Genomic DNA, 21,173 nt, shown 5'->3' with positions numbered 1-21,173 from the left:
TCCACCAAGCAGCTTTGACCAAAGTGGAACTCTTTCAGGCTTTGGAGGTGTGCGAGTAAATATCCAACAGTAGAGAATCATAAATGTGTTGCAATTTTGGTGTTGATCAACGTAAGCTTCGGTTTAGATAAAATGGCCCATGAGTTTATCCACCATCCAGCTTTGTCCAAAGTGGAACTCGTTCAAGCTTTGGGGGGCCTCCGAGTATATATCCACCACCAAAGAATCATAGGCATGCTACAATTTTGATGTTGATCAACACAAGCTATTTTACGATAGTGTTTAAAGTTCTTTATTTTTGTCAAGGTGTCAAATTAGGAAAACATAGTGTGAAATTTTTCATAAACATTTTTTTTGTCTAAGGGCATTGTAATTATCATTGATTTTGAGTGGTTCCTCAATTTCCTTGTTTTGAGGTGATCAGATGCGTGAATGCGCTCAACACTGCCTAAGTTAACTCATTTAATATCATGATAACAGAATGTAGTGTAAATTATTTGTAAAACATAGTGTGAACTTTTTCGTAAACATCTTTTTGTCTACGGACGTCGTAATTATTATTGATTTCAAGTGGTTCCGCGATTTCCATGTTTTGGGGTGATCAAATATGTGAATGCGCTCAACATTGCCTAAGTCAACTCATTTAATATCGTAATAGTAGAATGTAGTAAAACTTAGTGTGAGCTTTTTCATAAATCTTGTTCTGTCTAAGGACTTTGTAATTATTACTAATTTTGACTAGTTCCTCAATTTCCATGTTTTGGGTGATCAAATATATGAATGCACTCAACATTGTCTAAGTCAAAATGGGGGGGAGGGAGGGGGAAGGGGGGGGGACGTGTCAATTGTACCTTGTTGAACGCTTTGGTTCCACATAGCGAGAGATGTTGCTTTTCACGATGCCAAAGTCCTGTGTGCGGTTTCCTCTTCCTAAGTGCGATGTTGCCTTTGTGTATGCCTCTCTTCATGTGCACAATATTGTTTCGCACGCAATGTGGTTTCCTTATGTGTGCAAGCAAGAGCTTTCCCTATTTTTCCTCCATTTTGTCTCTATTTTGTAGTTCCCCTATTTCATCTCGGTTTTGTCTCTGCTTTGATGTTTCGTTGTTTCATTCTTCTTCTTTGTGTTTCTATGATAGGGTTATGTTAAAAGCCATGTGTACTCTTATAACTTACAAATCAAGTTCAGGGTTTGAAGGAGCGGTCGTGCTTTCTGCTTGCTGCCTGCAAGGTCACGGAGCGGGAGGCTCGAAGGGGACGCTGCGGCAAGACGGGTCAGGAGACGTGGTCGTTGGGGAGTGCGGTGCGAGGATGCAGGCAGCGGCGGCAGATCTGGGATACTCTGTCGGGCGGTGTCTTCTCTCTCGCCCTGGCTCCTCCCATGCTAGCGACCCTTTCTTTTTGTATGGTCGGGAGCTCTCGCCCCTCCTGCCTCCTCTTAGGGAGGACAACGGGCGGCCGAATCCATTTGATGCCGTCTGCGAGGGCTTCTCCAAGTGGCAGTTGGAGGGGTTCTCTGTGGCAGCAGGCGGCGACCTGTGCTAGGACGTGGCTCCCTATTTTTAGCATGTTCGAGTGCGTGGTCTTTCATCCATGGTGGTTCAGTGGTTCCTGCATGGGATGGTTTGCTTCTTGACGATGTTGCTCTGCTCACCTGGGGTTCATGGATGTCGATGGCAGTGGCATCTCCCCCGATCTTCTAATGATGGGGACTTTGGGCCCCGCCCTTGTGGCTTTACTATCTTCTCGTTTTCCTCTACATATTACGGTACTATTGGTGGCTCTCATCAGAGGAAGTGCATTCAGGTGGCAGTTGGAGTTACTTCCGTGCCATCTGAGGTGAGCTTACTTCTTCCGATCAATCTACAGGGTGGCTCCCTTGTCAGCCGGTTTCCATATGTTTCTTTTTTATGTATCTATTGGCTTGTACCTGCTGGATGTTGTGTTTCTGATTAATACATTATACTCACTATTGTGAGTTCTACCAAAAAAAAATACTTACAAATCAAGGTGGAAATTTGATGAATTTGCTTTCAATTGGACATTTCAACTAGACGATTTTTTTGAAAACAGACAGAGGGCATACCATATGGATCGGGGTCTATCGACAACCCCCAAACCCTACCGCCAAGGGCATTTCCCCCACACCCCCACTAGAGGTGCTACCACTCAGACCCCCCGCTAGGAAGAAACCCCACCGAGGACGCTACCCTTGAACCCCCATTGGGGATGCTGCCCCCCAAATCCCCAGTTGGGGACGTTGCCCCTAGAGCCCCACCAAGGACGTTGCCACCGCGAACCCCCATCGAGGATGATGTCCCTTATGAGTGCACGAATGTGGTGCATGTGCGGAGAGAGAGAGAGAGAGAGAGAGAGAGAGAGAGAGAGAGAGTTAACAGGATGTGGGGTGGAGCTCCCAAATCTCACTGTATGAGCACGATGTGAGAATGAGTGAGTGCTCCTTATTCTTTGTATGTATAAAGAATAAAAAGATAAATGTGGGCAGTCGGACATTGGCCGACGGACACGGGCAAAGCACGGTGAGGCACACCGTTTTTACCTAAAATTCTCCCACTAAAGGTTGTGTGTTGATAAGTGGTGAGAAGACTAGCTTATAGCTAGTATATACAAGAGGTGAGAGAAGACGGCTCTCAACCTATGTCCACTGGCTCACTCTGTAACCGATCTAGTGTAGGTGCAACATGCATACCACTAGGGTTAGAGCTACGATGACACTCTTGATGCAGGTATCAAGTGACGACCTGCATGACTCCACAATGCACAATGCCAGTGTCAGTCATCGCACGACTGACAACTCCCACTACAAATGCACCACCTGTATAAGCAAGATCAAATCTCGAGACCAAAAGGTCAAACATGAGAGACCCAAAAGCCATGTGTGTCAACCTATCCCTGTCAGCAACCTCAGTGCCATATGCAACCTCGTCAGGAACCACCTGACTATGCATCACTATGTCATCATCGTCTAGCAAAGGCATATCTGCTGAGAATGATTTCAAAACCGAAAAATCAGCACCACTATAATCACACACAGTTGTCTGAAGGACAATGTCGCCCTCAAATGTATCAGACGCATCATAGAACAATGCATCGATCAACTGATGTCACCTCAAATGATGACTGACAAAGTTAGGCATCCCCAGAGATACCATTGCATGCGTGAATATCACCACAAGACAAATGCACAACCTACTCTCCATGCAGCACATCCGCAAAAGAGACACGCCTTGTCTCTCGTCCAAACATGGCTGCAAATACACAGAGACTACACCGTCTCGTGTGTCAAAAACATGCAAAGGGTATACCAGACCACTTCTAGCACCTCTAGCTATTACGAATGATCCCCTATGCATCTGGAATGACCGCTCTCCAAGCAGTACACAATGTCCACTACTCTACAAGCTGACGCACTGAAATGAGACTCTGGCTGAGTCTTGGTACATAACGTACATCTGGTAGCATAAGCAATACACTGCTAGGTAAAGACATGCATACATCTCAGCACCCTCTACGTCATATGTTGAACCATCAACAAACTGCACACAACCAAGTCTCCCACTAGAGAAAGAGCAAAACAAATCACGACGTGGCGTTACGCGAAAAACTGCATGCTCGTCGAGTAGAAACCGTGTAGACAATGTGCTATCCCAAGACACAAAGTAGTCTGAAGGCAAGCTAGACTCAAAGTGACATGCCCGTCACATGCATACTCTCTAGCATTTGTCCTCATAGTAGCACAATGCATCGGCCTCTTCCGCTACCTCATACGCCTGAAGCAACGGCGCCTAATATGCCCATCGTGGCCACAGTGCCAATATGTCAATCGCGATCATGAGCAAGAACCGCCTCTTACTTGAAGCATCTCCATATCCTTGCCAAAACTATGGCAAACAATGCTCGAGATCACAAGACTGCCACCCGAGAGCAAATCACTGTCTCAAGCAAAGAAGGTGAGCAAACGGTCAAGCTCACTAGCTTCTGCAATAGGCATACATATCTGGCAAAATTTCGGCAGAGTCTCTCCTAAACTGGAGAAAAAAACTCAACAGTAAATAGCAATGGAGACAACAACAAATGTCCAAATGGCCAATCCGAAATCACCTCACAAAGTCATACATTGATCCAAACCATTCTAGCCGGAGCATCACTCAACCGTGCCACAAATGACATATATATGTAAGTGAAAAACTGATGCCAAAATGTGTCAATGAATGAACAATGTACCAAAAAACCGTAGCATACACAACTCCTCACTCCTGCGACAGTGGATACAAGAATACCAAACTGTGTCCAAGCTGACAAAACCTGTCAAAGTGAGAGTAAACACACTCGATCACTGTCAAAGTGGAAATATATTTACTACTATACCATCAAAGAGAAAACTGCGAATACGCATAAACCATGGAAAGAATCTAAGAAAAATCCGACAGAGTTTTCCCTGAAAACTAAGCAAAAACTCAAGTACAATCTCTATCATAAACCATAACACTACTCAATGCCAATGAATAGAAATGCCAAAGTGGCTCCACATTTTCACATACAATGGCAATCCGCACTCAACGTACATCAACAGAGTGACCGTGCATGAGCAAGTGCCAAAAGAGTTACAAGCTGAAAATTTGATCAATGCGAAAACAATGCTCTCAAGAGAGCTCACCAGCACTTGAAAGTGCTTGCCAGAATGCATGTACAATGAACATCAACCATGTGTCATCACCATATGCAAACCATCTGCAAAGACCATGAATCCAAGCACAAAATCACTACCAAAGTATTCTGTGAAAACCTGTGAAAGAAGCTCCACCTGTGTGCTCCTAAAACCGTGTCTCTCAAGAGACCGTTTCGATGATGTGTAAACGTCTCCGTACTTCGTTGCACAAATCTATCAAAACCCCTCAAACCACAAGCTCTGCACAAGCTAAACTTGCATCTTCAGCTCAGCATTTATGCACCTAACTTCACACACCTGCCGTGCTTTCAGAAGTGCATCAAACTCGCACACTATGTGAAAACAGAAAACCTACAATTTTTGTATACAGTCAATCTGAGCTAAATATCAACAAAACGGTGAGGAATTTGCAAAAAATTTCTTCTACAAATTTGTAGATCACGTCAAAACGAATGAGCATAATGGATAGAATATTCAGATCTATCTTCTACAAGGAGAAAAAAAAATCTGAGAACAGTGTTGCTACGCACATAGTTTTTTAGGGCAGCACCTTCACTCACACACAATCTTCCACACTCCTTTTTGAGCTTCCACAAGAGCATACATCACTCTCAACTGAGCTCACAAGCTCTCATTGCATTCTCACAAAGCTTTCAAGATTTCTTGATCTCTCCAACCCCGAGAGCGAGCGAGCTATCGCCTCGAAGCTCTCGAAGCCGTCGTACTCTCCACGATCACCAAGTTGTAGCTCTGATACCAATTGTGATGCGCGAATGCGGTGCGTGTGCGCGGGGGGGGGGGGGAGAGAGAGAGAGAGAGAGAGAGAGAGAGTACACAAGATGTGGGGTGGAGCTCCCAAATCTCACTGCATGAGCACGATGTGAGAATGAATGAGCTCCCTATTCTTTGTATGTATAAAGAATAGGAGATAAATGTGCGCGGTCGGACATTGGCCGACGGACACGGGCAAAGCACGATGAGGCACACCGCCTTCACCTAACACCCGTTAGAACCCAATTGGTGAGACACCCAAGCCCCCATCAAGGGTGCTGCCCTTGCATTCCCGATCAGGGACATTGCCCCTAAACCCCTATCAGGGGTGCTACCCTTCAAAACCCCAGCTATGAAGGTGCTTCTGAGATCAACCTTGAAGACAAAACATAAGCAAGGTCTAGTCCTTGCCCATACTATACTCAAGATTCACAACATATCCATGATAGACTTTACGAAGACATTGGGATAATATGTAATGTTGAAAAGTTAAAGAATCCGTCAACATTGCAACAAAACTCCCATATCCAAGTTTATAAAATCCTCTTTATGGTTCAATGGAACCTATCTTGGACAAGTCGTGGAGCATCTTCAATGAGGCTCCATTGGGAACCTTGAGTGGCGATTGAAACCTTGGATGGTTTTGTCCCAAGGTCCACAATCTAAGCATGTAGAGTCACAAGGCTCATAGTTTGAGCTGAGCATGGAGAATTGAATAAAGATTCTCCACGTGTCCAACCTATAAAAAGTTGTAGGATGGGTGCTACTATGTCCACTATTTGTAGAAGCTAAGTCACATTCAAACACAAATAGATTCACAGCATAGACATATTGCTCCATTGTGTGTCCAACCTATCATTGCGATATGAAGATTATCCAATTAAGTTCCACAAGTTGTTCAATATCCACTACTTGATTGCCTCTTTGAGAGAAGTAATGTCCACAACTTGTTGTCTCACTCCCAACTTCAACATTGGGAGTGAATACAAAGTCCACCACTTGTCCAACCTGCAGTCTAGTGATTCTTGGAGAAAACCAAGAATATACAAAGCTTTAAGTTTCAACATGCACAATATCCTCCGCATTTACAATCTCAATTTCATTGAAGCCTGGAGATAAGCAAGCGTTGGGAGTGAGACAAAGTCCACCACTTGTCCAACCTGCAGTCTAGTGATTCTTGGAGAAAACCAAGAATATACAAAGCTTTAGGTTTCAACATGCACAATATCCTCCACATTCACAATCTCAATTTCATTGAAGCCTGGAGATAAGCAAGGTCCTAAGCTAGGCCTCAATGAAACATAAAAAGATGCAAGGTCCACCATTTGTCCAAGCTAGGCATGGAGAATTGATGAAAGCTACACCACTTGCCCAAGCTAAGTGACAATGAAACAAAGGTAGACACATTGTATGGCCACAAGCTTCTATCATATCTCTAATCTATCATCTCTAGTGTGAGTAGATAAAGGGGAGGAATTCAAAAAGATTTCCATTAATAAAGTACAGAAGAAGCTTGTAGGAGATACCAACTTGTTAAAATTCGAAAAAAAATAGAATCTTTGCGAGGTGTCGGAGACAATGATAACGAGCACAACCACTGTATGATCGTCACAATAAACAAAAGGCAGGTTGCTGGTGGTGGACAAGCATGTCGCAAGTGGTGGGTGAGTAGAGAGAGGAAGGTGACGAACATTAGCAACTTGCGAGAAACTGGGGCAATATAACATTATTTTTCAAATCAATCCAAGCTGGTTAGTGAAATGACCTCTTCTCTGTTCGACGTCACATGAGTTCACATACGGTTTTGATCGAGGTTTCACTTTGATTGTCCAACAAGACATGGTGACATTTGTGGAGATTCAAGGCTATAAAACAAAGAACTTGCCATTAAGTCTCTCCAATCTCAAAAAATTAAAAAGCCTTTCGAAACATCTTTTTTCTTTACAAATCACACAACTCCCATGCAAGGTGACAAGGTACATCCGTGAATGCCAACGAATCACTCGATCAGAATCAAACCGATGACCCTAGTCACCAAAGATAATGCTCAAACAACCAAGGCAACTCTTTTGGATTTGCCTTTCAAAACATTTTGAGAGAGCAAGTGAAAGGCGAATTTTATAAATGAAAAGATCAACGAAGCTGGAAAGTCAAAAACATGTCCATATAAAGAGGTAATGAACTTAACATTGGTACATTTATGTTTTCTTTTTCCTTTAATTTTTCTTTAACATTTTCTTCTCTTTAAAGTGTTCTTGCACTCTATATATATATATATATATATATGCAATGTGGAAGTAATTAATACTTTTTTCTTGAATCCATTAGATCTCCCCATTCTCAAAAACATAAAAATTCTTTCAAAACATATTAAATTCATAAGTGAGGTGAATTTAGAAAGTAAAAAGACAAATAAAAGTGGAAAGTCAAAAGACATAAAAATGGAAAACTAAAAGACATATGAAGGTGGAAAATCAAAAGACCTTTTGTGTCTATATATAAAGGTGTTTCTCTTCTCTTTTATTTTGTCGTTAAGATTTTTTTCTTTTCAAAGTCTCCTCTCTCTCTCTTCTCTCTCTCTCTCTCTCTCGTGCACGCAATATTTTATCTGTCCTTCTCAAGCAATACTGTTGCAAATTTGTGTGATTCGTCATTGCGTGTTGTTACGTGCTATAGACTATCTCAACATTTTTGTTGTCAATAGAATCATTGAATTAGAAAGACCTTTTAATTTTTTTGAAACCATTGGAAATAGCCCATCCAGTATGTGTGCATGATTCTGAGAAATGCATTGTTGAAGAAAATCATGCATTTTCTGGTATGTACACAGTATGTAGTAGAAGGGATCTCTTTCCAAAACCTAGGAAACGTTGGTGAGAGAAAGATGTCCATGTGGTGATTTTCTAGCGGGAGGGGGAGGAAGAACCTAAGCTGTCAATACTACGTACATCAAAATCAAACGCGAAGTGCAATGGCACCCATATACTTAGCTCTGGTGAAAACGACAAGCGGATGCCAAAAGCATACATTAGGAAAACCCCTAAGCTTAACCTAAAACGTGGAAGTCAAAAAGCCTCCGTAGAATCGCAGCGTAGATAGTAGCTCCTTTCAGGCAGGCAGTGCCAACAAACAAACTACAATCTGAAATGATAACATCTAAACTTAGAAGCAATGGAAGAAGAAACAAGGAAATAGACCCCTTACTGGCGATAAACCACCTTTCATTTAACGTGCATGTGCTTATGCAGACAAACTAAAAGGAGACACCATTGATTGTAACTTACTTTGCTGAGAAGCTTAAAGAGAGGAGAGCACCACACAGTGGATAAAAGACCGCCGTGGGGCAACAATGCTGGCAGGTCAAGCCAAAAAGACAAAATTGGATGCTCTTTTGGAAAAGGATGATGTACTCGAGAGTTGTGCCTAAGGACTTGCATAAGAGAGAGTCCAACCCAATAGCAGCCTCGTGAGGATGGTTAGAGATTGTTCTACATAGCACCATGCCTGTGGTGCTGTAAGATATGATGTTCCCCTCCTTTCACCGCTCGCAAGTAATGGAGAATTAAGATAGCTTGATGCTGCGTTTATGGGCACAGACTACACTACGAGACGCAAAAAAACTCAAGGTCTAAACCGTATTATTTACAAATTCTGAACCACGACCTTAGGACTCCTGTAGTTACCTGGAGTTCTCTAAGACGAGCTCTCGATTCCTACCAGGCATTATTCTTAAAAGACAGCCCTTTACTGGAAAAGCAACTGCCAGAAAATTGCAATGCTCGGAGAGCATAATCATCTGGCGTGAGCAAGGCCCCAGGTCGAAGCAAGCTGGACAGCCAACTCATGAACTGTAGTAGCAATCCATTTTTCTGAAAAGCCCGAAGTAGAAGCCTCCTCCAAGGATGCAACTATACTTCTTTTTGCATCAAAAGGCAGTCCTAGACAATCAGCCCCATTGCTTGCCACAAGGTCAGAGACCTGATCAAAAAACGAACACCACAAAGCTCAACAGTTGAAAACATAAAGAAAATTTGCAAGTTAGCATACTAGTCTCAGCTGCAGACCTGTTGCACCCAGGGTAAAATCACGTCAAGAAAGCTCTGCTGTAGCATTAATTGGAGAACATTTCTCAACAACTCTTGAGTAGTACCGTTTGACAATTGCTCAAGGACTGGACCAGTTCTGCTCATTAACCTTACTAAAAGTACCTCATCCCCGGCACAAAGAACTTCAACAAAAGCTGAGTCCACATCACCAGAGCGCAAAAACTCGGCAGCCCTTGCCCAAAGACTCCAAAATGGGCCCTTTCCTTGTCCACCAATTTTACGCATTGAAAGTTCTGGCTTAACTTCAGCAGTTAATGGATTTTGTCCTCCAGGGTTGTTCAAACTATCCAGTAATTTCACCCTTCCATCCTCTCCAGCAACCCTTATAGCAGCAAGAGTTGCCTCATCTTTTGATGCTTGCCATATACTTCGTGCTGATGGACCTTCACCGAGCCTAGATGCTGGACCTCGATCCTGTACATTCTTATTTGCAAAAGAAATTCCATCCACTTCAGTTCTTGATCTTCTTTGCAGAGTATCAGAAGAGATATCAACATGAGCTCTCCAAGAATTCGCCTGTGCCTCAGAATACAGACTACTTACAAGGGGACTTAAACCTGTCCCGAACCTATTGTCATTTAGTCCAGAAGCACCTGCTGATAGTTGGGAACTCATTAGTGGTGAGAGACGTCCACCTCTAGCAGAGAGTAAGCTTTCTGATGACCGAGGTCTGTCTTGTGTCAAACCACAAGTCTCATTTTTCTTCCAAATCTTGGGGTTTGACAGGTCAGTAGCAGTTTGTGGCTTAACACATTTAGCAGAAGTAATATTTGCTAGATCTGTGACAAGGTTCCCCACAGTGGACTCCACTCCAGCAATCCTTGCCTCTAAGTTTGCTAGGCTTTCCTCAGATTTTTTCATTAGCTTCTATTCACAGAAACAAATGAATAAGATAAATGGCCAGAAGACATAGCAAAAAAAGACAAGAAATAAAATTAAGCTGCAGACAAAAGAACAAAATGGCCAACTTCTCGTTATGCTTTAACTTGGAATAGAACATTTTGTTTCTTCGGTCCACCTCCTACAACACATATTTAAATTGATGCTGCTACTTATTAATTTTTTGCATTACGCACAATGGCCACAGGGGAGTTCCACATTATGCCACTTGAAAATTATAAATGGCATACTATATAAAGAAACAACGAGGAAAGATAAGCATGACACAAAACAGAAATTGTTCTTGAGTTGATTGAAATGCAATTGACTGAAGCGTACACTCAATATTGCAGCAAACATTAGTTGAAAATGCAGACAAAGAATTCACGTAACTGACCGATCATACCTGAAGAAAATTAAGAATGTTCGACTGCTGATTTTCTATGTGAAACAGTTGCTGTCGAATAAACGCTGAATCACTTTCTGAATTCATTGCTTGACTATCATTAACACTGCTAGACGAACTACTGGTTGCGCCTGCTCCAATAGACCAAGAACCAATCTCAGCTTCCTCAATTTGAGAGGCCAAGTCAGTACAAGAGCTCTGCTTAGTAGTCATTCTTTGACTTTTCATACTGTTTATTCCAATGCTTTCTTCAAAGACCTGATTATCTAACATACTCAATGGTGTACTAGCAGTAACTGATGAGTCTCCTGATTCCGTTAAATCTTGATTAGAAAGGCGCCGTACACTACATTGGTCCTGATAGATCTTCCTTTCTGCCATTAGCTGCTTTGAAACATCTACATTTCCCGCGCGATGCAAGCTATCATTCAAAGCTCGTGGCAAAGCAATATCTATCTGCCAATTAGTGGAATCCTTTTTCTCCACTTTATTTAAGAAAGGTGGATTGGATCTCTTATCAGCAAGAGGTGCATGCTTCCTTTGCGCATCACCGTGAATTTTATTTGCAGCTGACCTTGAATGCCCAAAGCCAAAGCAACCACCATCTTGGGGTTCAGAATCTGAGTTACTATTAGCCAAATGCTTTTGTGAAGTAGCAGAATCCTTTCCACTCTCCATCTTCTTTTTGGATGATTGAAATTCAGGCACCTCCATGCGTTCATTTTCTGGAAATGCATAAGCTCCTAGGTTACTTCAATCCTCCAAATTTGAAACTCTACAGACAGAAACTATAGTTTTCATAACAAAAAGCAGCCAATCCATCATTCAATAGCCTAGACGTAACAGGCACATCATAAGAACTGTTAGATTCACCTCAACTAAATAAGTACTTCAAATGAGAAGCATCCTAACCTTTCAATGATGCGGTTTTGTCTTGCTCTGAATCAGGACTTGGGATCCCTTTCCAGACTTGCAGAGTCTGAACCACCATATCCCGTACTGGCTTTACCTACATGATTAAAGAGCTAACAAATTGACTCGCCTGATAACACAAAGTTGGCATGAAGCAAGCCTAATATTTAGTTTTCAGAGCCTGACTATCAGTCTTTTACAACCTCCATTTAAGCATACAGAGGAGCATGACTCTCCAAAACAAGACCAGACTAGGATGCGTCTTTACATCTCTTACAAATAATTAGAAAAGCCACAGCAGGAGACCATGAAGGAGTCAAAACCTTGTCAAATCTGCAGGCCTCAAGAGCTTCAAGAACGGGGCTCTTGAAGGTACCCAAGGAAGGTCCAACAGCAGATGCCATGGAAGCAAGTGTCTCAGCAGCAGCCTTTCTTGTGGCCCAGTCGGTACTCTTCAAACATTCCTGCACACAGGCCATTACCATTGCAAGACATTGATAAGATGTAGTTCCACCTGCCTGAAACATCAACAAAATCACTAGATCAGATATATAGAAGAAACTCTGACTTGCCATAGAAGAGAAGAACTGAGGTCATCTAGAGATGCAGAAGAGAAGATAAGGCAAGACCGAAACAATAAGCATGATACCTGGACAATGCTGGCAATGACAGAAAGCAAAGCTGCTTTGGCTGTAAAGGTAGGGCTGTTCAAGAGCTTTATAATACGAGGGCAAAGACGTTGCAGGGAGGCAGTTGGAGGATCTTTGAGGTTGTCAATGACTCCAGCAAGGCACATAGCTGCCCCTGCCTGAACACTTCTGCTTTGCTCATTCAGAACATCAAAGAGGGGCTTTGCAAACACGCCAAGGGCTCCAGAAAACGCAGTGACAGCAGTGCACTCGCCTCCACTGCTGCTGCCTGCACTAACCTTGGCTGCAAGAGTTCCCATGGCGTCAACACATGCATCGCGGATGCTAGAATCAGGGTCTCTGAGTCTCTTCACAATGTTAATGACTATCTTTGACATGTGCGGTGCAAGGAGATCATCATGGAGAGAAGCAAGCGTTCCAAACATCCTGACACACTCCTTGCGAACGGTAGGCTTCTGCTGTGAGTCAGTGTCGTACAAGCAAGAGAGACAAAGGGAAATCCCCTCAGGAGTAAGCGTCTCCGCAATACGCTCCAGATCCTCAACTGCAATGTGCTGAGTATCACGATCTGCAAGTTTGTTGAGAGCACAAAGAATCCTTTGCTTCAGCTCAATGAACATAAGCTGTGGCGTAGAAGCACCTCCTCCTGATTTATTTCCGCTGCCAGATTTGGATCTGCCATCGGCATTCCCGCTCCCGTTTCCACCTGTGCCTTTGATTTGAGCCATGACGGGTATGGTAACCTCAAAAGCGCCACGGAGCCTATAAGGAGATCTCCGTTAGAAGCCAGGTACCACGCGTTCTCTGAAGTTTAAGAGAAAGCCATTGCAGCTGTGAAGATTACAGAATGTGAAGAGCGACAATGCCGATGTGCACTTGTCATACTAATGCGCCTTGGTTACGCACCTTAGTGATGAGCTCAAAATAGAGATGGAGATGAAGAAAGAAAGGCATTAGAAATCATAAAATGCGCAGAGCAGAATAGAGCAGAGATGAAAATGATGCATTTGGAAGGAAGCAGAGACGGGAGATGGAGAAGATGAGGAAAGTGAAGCAACATGATGCGAGAGGGGGAGCGTGCTGCAGAAAGAGAGAAGAGAGGTCCTGTCTTTGCAGTACTTTTCGGGGAGCTGCTGCTCACCTGACTTGCAAAAACTGTGGAGAACAGATTTTCAAAAGCCCCTTCCCTCGCTTTCCTGCTGCAGCTCCCAACAAGAAAGATAATGATAGCAATAGCTTAGCTATATAGCTATAGTTAGTAATGTGAAGGGCAGCCTGCCTAGACGGACGCAATTTCACAGCATGTGACTCTCCTCTTGCAACGCACATGCACACAGTGCCCCCATATAAAAACACACATGCACACACGCAGCATTCCATGCTGTGCTAGAAAACATTGGTCCTCAACCGACACCCACTTTATTGGTCAGTTTGGGGAGCTCATTCCGCCCACGGCATATGACAAGCCTTTAGTGTTACTTTCACATTTGCAGCGCTCCTTTCATGCCTCAAAAGCATCCGTTAGGTTTTTACCATCCTAACCTACCGTCAGATTGCCAAACCTCACTCAAGTTGGTAGATTAATTCAGCCAGTGACTCATGACCAATCAACTCGGACCAATCTATGGAGACTGTTGATGATACAAGCTCATAACATCTTGATCAAATGGAGAATGTTGATGATACAAACTCATTGCATCTTGATTGATTGCGACTCCCATCGAGATATAGCTAGGGTGGTCAGTGGTCATTGAAAATATAGTATCTTCTACTACTTAACCTTAGGATGATATGATTATCTGTTTCAATCTGTCTCAATGTGAAGGCGTGCCATTATTTGTAACCAATAAATAGTTCATGGTGCTTTTCATGGCAGCTTTGTTCACCTCTTTCATTGAGTTCTCTTAGCCACAAGTAACCCCCACCCCTGGTTATGGGTGATCCCGTACCTATCATCAGCTCTCGGGTCGTGAGGTGTTTTTGCTTAACTATTGAGCATGTTGAGATACCTTAGTAGGTCCAACTCACACATATAGCCTTTCTCCCGCTAATAAAATATATCTTATGCATTAAAAATTTGTTGCTAGAAACTAAGCATCAATAGGGGCATGTCGGGCTCTTAATGTCGATAGATAGGTTCATCTGGAACAATAAGAGAGATAGGGAGAGATTATATCATATTTGCATCTCAAACGAGAAGGACTTACCTAGTAGGAAGAATAAGCAAAAAGAACAAGAGAAGGGCAATGAAATGTGTAGGGCCTACCCTTTCATGCCTCTCCTACTATTTGCTTGTCGAATTCACACACATAGGCACACCTTCTGTGGAATGCTTAGCTGCTTCTATTTGGTGCAAGTCCTTGGACTCCTCTCCTTACTATCCAAGTGTCAAAGTCACAAACAAATACAAATTTCATAAGTGTTAATTGACTACTCTGTGTTGCAACCTATACCTAGTCCTCATCGGTCCTTATGTATGATATTATACATGGTCAACGAGTTAGAGTGCTCATTGATGATGGTTCTATCCGTAATTTTCTAAGGTACAAGTTGGTTAAAGAAGTTATGTTTAGCATGGAGCCAAGCTTTCATAATTACACTATGTGCATGAGACATGGAGATTACAGAGAGGGCAAGCAAGTTCCAATAGAGTCGCAAGATTACTAAATTGAGCTTGACTCTAAGTTATGAATATGAATCATATTGATGTAGTCTTGGGGTTGCAAGGACTAGGCCCCTCATAACTATTAGTAGAATGTGATCTCTTTGAGGCCAATGGTATGCCTGTGTTGCTCATGGTAGCACGCGATGTTATACCCCTCCACTTATATTTACATATATACTCCATTGTTGCAAACAAGTTAATCAAGTAGAGGAAGTACTTTTAACTATTTCTTGTCTACAATCTTTCTCTATTGAGTTATAATAAAACAACTTAAAGTGATATATCTCAGTACTTTCTCAATGCCGCATCTTCTATCTTCTTTCTCCTTTGTGTCAGAGGATCTAGTATTTTCTTTCAATCACAGTGGAAATAGATTGTAAGGTGAGTTTTTCCTTAAGAGGATTCTTTAGAGAAGAATATAGATTATGTCGGGTTGATTTCATTGCACCATTTACACACGTTAGAACATTAAATCATGCACCTAACTTAAAGATAATAAAACAATTAAGATTGACAACTCGTTGAGGGCAGCGTTTGCTTCGAGCCGCGGTCTAGCCTCCAACAAGACTTTGTATTATGATTCTCTCAATGAGAGCTTTGATTACAATACAAGCTTGTGCTCTTGTGCAACATTCGTAGAACCAAGAAGATGATGAGCTTCATGATTCCACAATGTAACCATCCGTCCCAAGCCTAAAGTCCCCTAGTAGCGGGGAGAAAGAACTACGAGGATGAAGATAGATAAGGGAGAAAAGAAGTATTTTTCAAGCAAAGAAGTAGTGATCTCTTATATGCTTACTCCATGAGCAAGCTCTTAGCATAGCTAGAGGAATAGAGAAGGAGAAGAAGATGATGATGAGCTCTGTAACATTTAATGGCCTAAAATCTTATGTGTAGCGGAAATTAGCATGAACATAGTGGGCATTTCATTAGAATAGATTCCTAATGAGAATTACAAGAGTGCTTGGGTGGAGAGAGCAACAAAAAGCATAACACCTAGTTAGATAGCATCGACAAGACTTTCAAAAGAGAGAGAAATTAAGCTATTGACAACAGTTGAGGACCGGATTTGCATGGAGCCGGTCCCCCCTCCAAAAGGCTTTGTATTATGGTTTCTCCCATCAAGAGAGACATTGTACAATACAATTCTTTGTGTTCCTTCAAGACTAGCTAGTGCAATGAAGATGGAAGCTTCATACACCAAGCAAAACACTTAATCAAACACAACTTGAATTATCCCCGTTCTCAGACCCAAGACCTCACACACCTTCGAAGATGGTGAGAGCTAGCAGGGTATGAGAGTAGATTGAGAGGAAAAAGGAGTATCTTACGAGAAAGATGTACATCTCCTCACATAATCACTCATATTAGCATAGCTTAGCTTAGTAATTAGCTTGGTAGAGGAGATGAGCATGCATTGAAGCTTGGCTCTTGGTTGGATTTGCATCCACATGCCAAGAGAGTGTTGATGTAGGCTTCTATCTCACAAGCTCGGAGTAGGTGATGAGCTCTCCATTAAAGCTTGGGAGGAGATAGAGTATTCTTCCTTCACACATGGTCCAGTGTGAGTGTGTGTGTGTGTCAATGCCAAGCAAAAATCAGCCCTCTCTCTCTCTTGGGCGAGCCCTAGCTGCTAATTAGGTCTGGCTTTTGCCTCATTGGACCTCCCCAGGTCAAGCCAATAGGAATTAAACAGCATAAGTGGTAGCCTTCAGACATGTGTCCCCCTTTCCCCTTTTGTGAGAGCTTTAGGTAATTAAATAATTAAACAAAACTCTCATTGGACCCCTTTGTCTCCTGGCCAATAGGAATCAGGCAAGCCATGAGGCTTCTGAATGCTCATTGGACCCTTTGGGAGACTGCCCAATAGTCTTCTAGGAGACTTATTTCTCATTGGTTTCTTTTATTAAATGTTTTTAAATTAATTAAACTATATTTACTCTAGCTTAATTCTCATTGGTCCACTTCAAGGGTCTTCCAATAGGAATTGGGCACACCTTGTGGGCATCTGGCCTAGGGAGCTGACATGTGTCCCTCATTCCCTTTGTGTAAAGGGAGCCTGTGTGTGTGTGTGTGTGGCTTTCTCTCTCATCCCCTAGCTTTGGGGCTCGCCCCCTCCCATGTAGGGATGTGCAAAGACTTTTAGGGCACACACAAAGCATCCAATTTTCCCTAGGGTTGACCTTTGGACTCAACCTTTGAATTTTGGAACCTTAGCATTTTGGAAGTCTTAATGGGCTGAACCTTAGGGTCTTTTTGGCCCATTGTTTCACATGGCTCTTTTGCAGATGGCCCCCCCCTTTGGATCCCTATTTTCCCTCCTTTGGATCCCTACTGTGGCCGGTCTGCTAGCTTAACCAATATTCTAGCTTTTTCTCCCTTGGCACTTCCCCACATTAAATGATCAGTTTAATATGAGAAAATCATTTAGGAGAATTAGATATTGATTATTATGACATTACCTCTCTCTTGAAATCATAGTCGTCCTCGACTATGGTGTAGAGAAGATAAAGCATATGCATGAGTCCTTTTCTTTAGCGGGTAGAGGATCCCTATGTTACCCTACGACATCATTCCATAATGGATGACTAGTCCATTTGGCGCTTGAGAGCCTGAGGCTGCCGCAAGCATGTCTGCACATTAGTCCTATCAGTCTTCCATAGTAGAGTGACAAGCTCTACTTGGTGTTCGGGAGACGTCGTCTCCGCAAACTTGATCTAAGCATGCATACTACTTCATTTTTGTGCACAAATAAAGAAAAAGAGAGTCTTATAAGACAAAAATTTTGTTCATTTTTAACATTTTGTACATTTGCTTACTCTTGGGAAGCATTGTAAGCATTGACAAGGTTTAGGTTATCCTTTAATTGTATGCCTTGCATCCATCTAGCATCTTCAAAAGGATAATTCTTAAACTTAATAAGATATCGTCGGATAGTCTTACCGCCTCTTAATACCTTGTCTTCATGTCGGAGAATGGACTCGGGCTGCAGCACCTCCTCGTGGTCCTCGATCTCCGGTGGGTCTTCAATAGTTGGTTCTTGAGGTGGCTCTCCTTTGTAAGGCTTTAATAGGCTCACATGAAAAGCATTGTGTATGAGCCAATGATTGGGCAACTTAAGTTGATAGGCCATCTCATTGATTGGCCTCAGAATCTGGAAGGGACCATAATACCTTTTTGCTAGTTTAGCATAGTACTTTTGGTGGCCCGTAGGATTCTTGCCCGTCGTGTGCCTTAATCGAGCCTTGGGAAACTTTAACAAGACCCAATCGTTTTCTTTAAAGGCTTGGGCTCTTCTGTGCTTGTCAGCAGCAGCCTTTTGCCTTTGCTGTGAGATAGAGATAGCATCCTTAATCTTTTGGAAAGATTCTTGTAGGTCTCGGCTATACTCATCTGCAGCGAAGATCTTCCCATGTACCTTAAGTAGCAAGGGACTTTTTGATCTTCCCTCAATTACCTCGAAAGGTGCTTTTCCTGTGGAAGTATATACAGTGTTATTGTAAGCATACTCTACTAAGGGTAAGTACTTCTCCCATTGGGATCTTTGATCTACTTCCGTTACATAGGCTTTTAGTAGATCAAGAATGGTTAGGTTAGCTATTTCACTTTGGCCATCAGTTTGTGGATGATAGGCCGAAGAGAAGTTTAGCCTTGTTCCTAAATTCTCAAAGAGACCCTTCCAGAAATTACTGGTCATTCTAGGATCTCTATCCGACACTATGGACATTGGCAAGCCATGGTACTTGAAAATTTGTGAAATGAAGAGGGTTGCCATTTGATGGGCTTTGATAGTCTTTTTGACAGGTATAAAATGAGCTTGTTTACTGAACCTGTCTACTATCGTCCATATTCCCGTATTCCCATGGATAGACTTAGGCAATCCAAAGATAAAATCCATGGATATGCTCTCCCAAGGTGAATTAGGGATTGGCAAGGGTTGAAGCAATCCAAGTTGCTTCCCTCTATCAAATTTTGTCTTTTGACATACCACACATTTGGAAACATACTCGTGTATGTTCACTTTCATGGTAGGCCAATAGAAATATGTTTCAATTCCCTTTAGGGTAGACTGAATCCCTCTATGCCCCGCATATGGGGGAGCATGAGATTCATACATTACTTTCTCACGTAGTGAGTTAGTAACGCATAGTCTATTGCCATAGAGAAGATAACCATCTTGTAAAGTAAATGGTTCTTCTTTCTTCCCTAATGCAAGGGCTGAAATCACATCTCTAAAATCGGGATCAATAGCATACTCATCTATCATTGAAGATAGATCATTGTGAGTTGCTATGGAAACCGCATTCACTCTCGGTCGTCTTGAGAGTGCATCGGCTACTTGATTATGCTTGCCAGCAATGTGAGCAATATGAAAATGAAATTGCGAAAGGAAATTTGCCCACCTCATTTGTTTGTCGGAAAGCTTGGTCTGCGTCATGAAGTACTTAAGACTTTGGTGATCCGTTCGCAGAATGAAAGGAGTCCCTAATAAATAGTGCTTCCATGAGTCTAAGGCATGTAGAACTGCAAGGAGTTCTTTTTCGTATATGCCTAGAGCTTGCTCAACAGGGTCGAGCCTTCGACTCTCATAGCCTATGGCGTGCCCTTCTTGGAGCAGAACAGCCCCAAGGCAATCACCACAAGCATCACATTGGACCTCAAATGGTTTTGAGAGATCCGGTAGTGTAAGCACAGGTTGAGAGATAAGCTTTTCTTTAAGCTTTTCGAAAGCATTGTTCTCCTTAGCAGACCACGTATACCTAACATTTTTCTTTGTTAGGTCATGTAATGGTCCCGCAATTCGTGAGAACTTTTCTATGAAGAGTCTATAGTATGCACACATACCTATAAAGCTTCTTAGTTCATGAAGATTCCTTGGTTTAGGCCATCCTTTTATTACCTCTAACTTGGATGGATCCATTTGGATGCCATCTTGAGAGATAATGTGACCTAAATATTGAATCTCTTGCAAGAAAAATTCACTTTTCTTTCGATTAACATAAAGTTTATTCTCTCTTAAAACTTGAAATATTACCTGGAGGTGTTGCTTGTGTTCCTCCAATGAATTAGAGTAGATGATAATATCATCAAAGAACACTCCAGTGAAGGTTCGATGAGGCCTGAACAGCTTCTCCATCAAGCGGTTGAATGTGGCTGGTGCATTGGTCAAGCCAAAAGGCATGACAATGTATTCGTAAAGACCAAATGTAGTACGAAATGCGGTCTTTACAATGTCTTGATCAACTATCCTTATTTGATGATAGCCACTTTTTAGGTCAATCCTACTGAAGTAGGTCGATCCTTGTAGCTTATCAAATAGGTCTTCTACCCTTGGAACGGGAAACCTATTCTTGATAGTGATCCTATTTAGTGCTCTATAGTCGACACACATACGATATGTGCCGTCTTTCTTTTGCACTAATAGCACAGGTGAGCAAAATGGAGATGAGCTAGGCCTAACCATGCCCTTCTCAACTAACTCATGCACTTGCCGCATAATCTCCTCTTGTTGAGCTTGAGAAACTCTATAAGGAGGTTTGTTAGGCGGTGAACTTCCTGGAAGAAGTTCAATTGCATGGTCGTCATTACCTCGTTTAGGAGGTAGCTCACAAGGGATGTCGTCAATAAAAACATCTTGAAACCCCTTGAGAAAATTGGATAACTCTAATTCCTTTTGGTTGCTTTTATTTTCTTTTGCTAAAGCATTAGGTTCATTTTGAGAATCTTTAACAAAAATCATGTACACGGAAATAGAGCTCTTTATTGACTTGTTGAAAGCTGGTGTATGTACAATGGGGATGGTGTTACCCATCTCCTTAGCATCTATATACATGTCCTTTTCCCTGCACTTAAAGGAGATTCTCCTTTCAGGAAATTTAACATCGGCAGCCAGGCGGTCAAACCATGGTGCCCCTAGGATTACATCCTCATGCTTGAGAGGAGAGATAAAGAAGTCCTCTTTGTCCACATAGCCTTGGACATGAAGCCTCAATTTCCCGATTAAGGGAGTGACTGAAGCTTCTTGCCCCTTGAAGGCACTGTCTGCGGGTAGGATATCTCCCATCTCGTAGGATTGTATGCCTAGCTTGGTGGC

The 21,173-nt window shown here is 42.4% G+C and overlaps 2 protein-coding genes across 3 annotated transcripts; one reads left to right on the top strand and one right to left on the bottom strand.

The window, feature by feature from the left end:
- The first annotated feature begins 1,003 nt into the window (after positions 1 to 1,003).
- On the top strand, positions 1,004 to 2,005 carry LOC147424545 (uncharacterized). The gene has a single exon (XM_086499909.1). It carries the CDS (start codon positions 1,006 to 1,008, stop codon positions 1,543 to 1,545), a length of 540 nt encoding a protein of 179 aa, XP_086356035.1. The 5' UTR covers positions 1,004 to 1,005; the 3' UTR covers positions 1,546 to 2,005.
- Positions 2,006 to 8,730: 6,725 nt separating this feature from the next.
- On the bottom strand, positions 8,731 to 13,768 carry LOC147424544 (microtubule-associated protein TORTIFOLIA1-like). Of its 2 annotated transcripts, none has more exons than XM_086499694.1 (6): positions 12,414 to 13,768; positions 12,088 to 12,282; positions 11,765 to 11,861; positions 10,853 to 11,577; positions 9,526 to 10,431; positions 8,731 to 9,439 (listed from the first exon to the last, which is right to left on the bottom strand). In XM_086499694.1, the coding sequence occupies exons 1-6, from the start codon at positions 13,140 to 13,142 to the stop codon at positions 9,254 to 9,256; spliced, it is 2,838 nt and encodes a 945-aa protein (XP_086355820.1). In that variant the 5' UTR covers positions 13,143 to 13,768; the 3' UTR covers positions 8,731 to 9,253. The 2 variants fall into 2 exon arrangements, with proteins under 2 accessions (XP_086355820.1, XP_086355819.1); XM_086499693.1 differs by having other exon boundaries at positions 9,526 to 10,434; positions 12,414 to 13,766.
- Between the last annotated feature and the right edge of the window lie 7,405 nt (positions 13,769 to 21,173).

The sequence above is a fragment of the Adiantum capillus-veneris genome, chromosome 25 (assembly GCF_014529385.1).
Source record: "Adiantum capillus-veneris isolate H3 chromosome 25, ASM1452938v2, whole genome shotgun sequence".
NCBI lineage: Eukaryota > Viridiplantae > Streptophyta > Polypodiopsida > Polypodiales > Pteridaceae > Adiantum > Adiantum capillus-veneris.
This window is presented reverse-complemented; position numbering and strand designations above follow the sequence as displayed.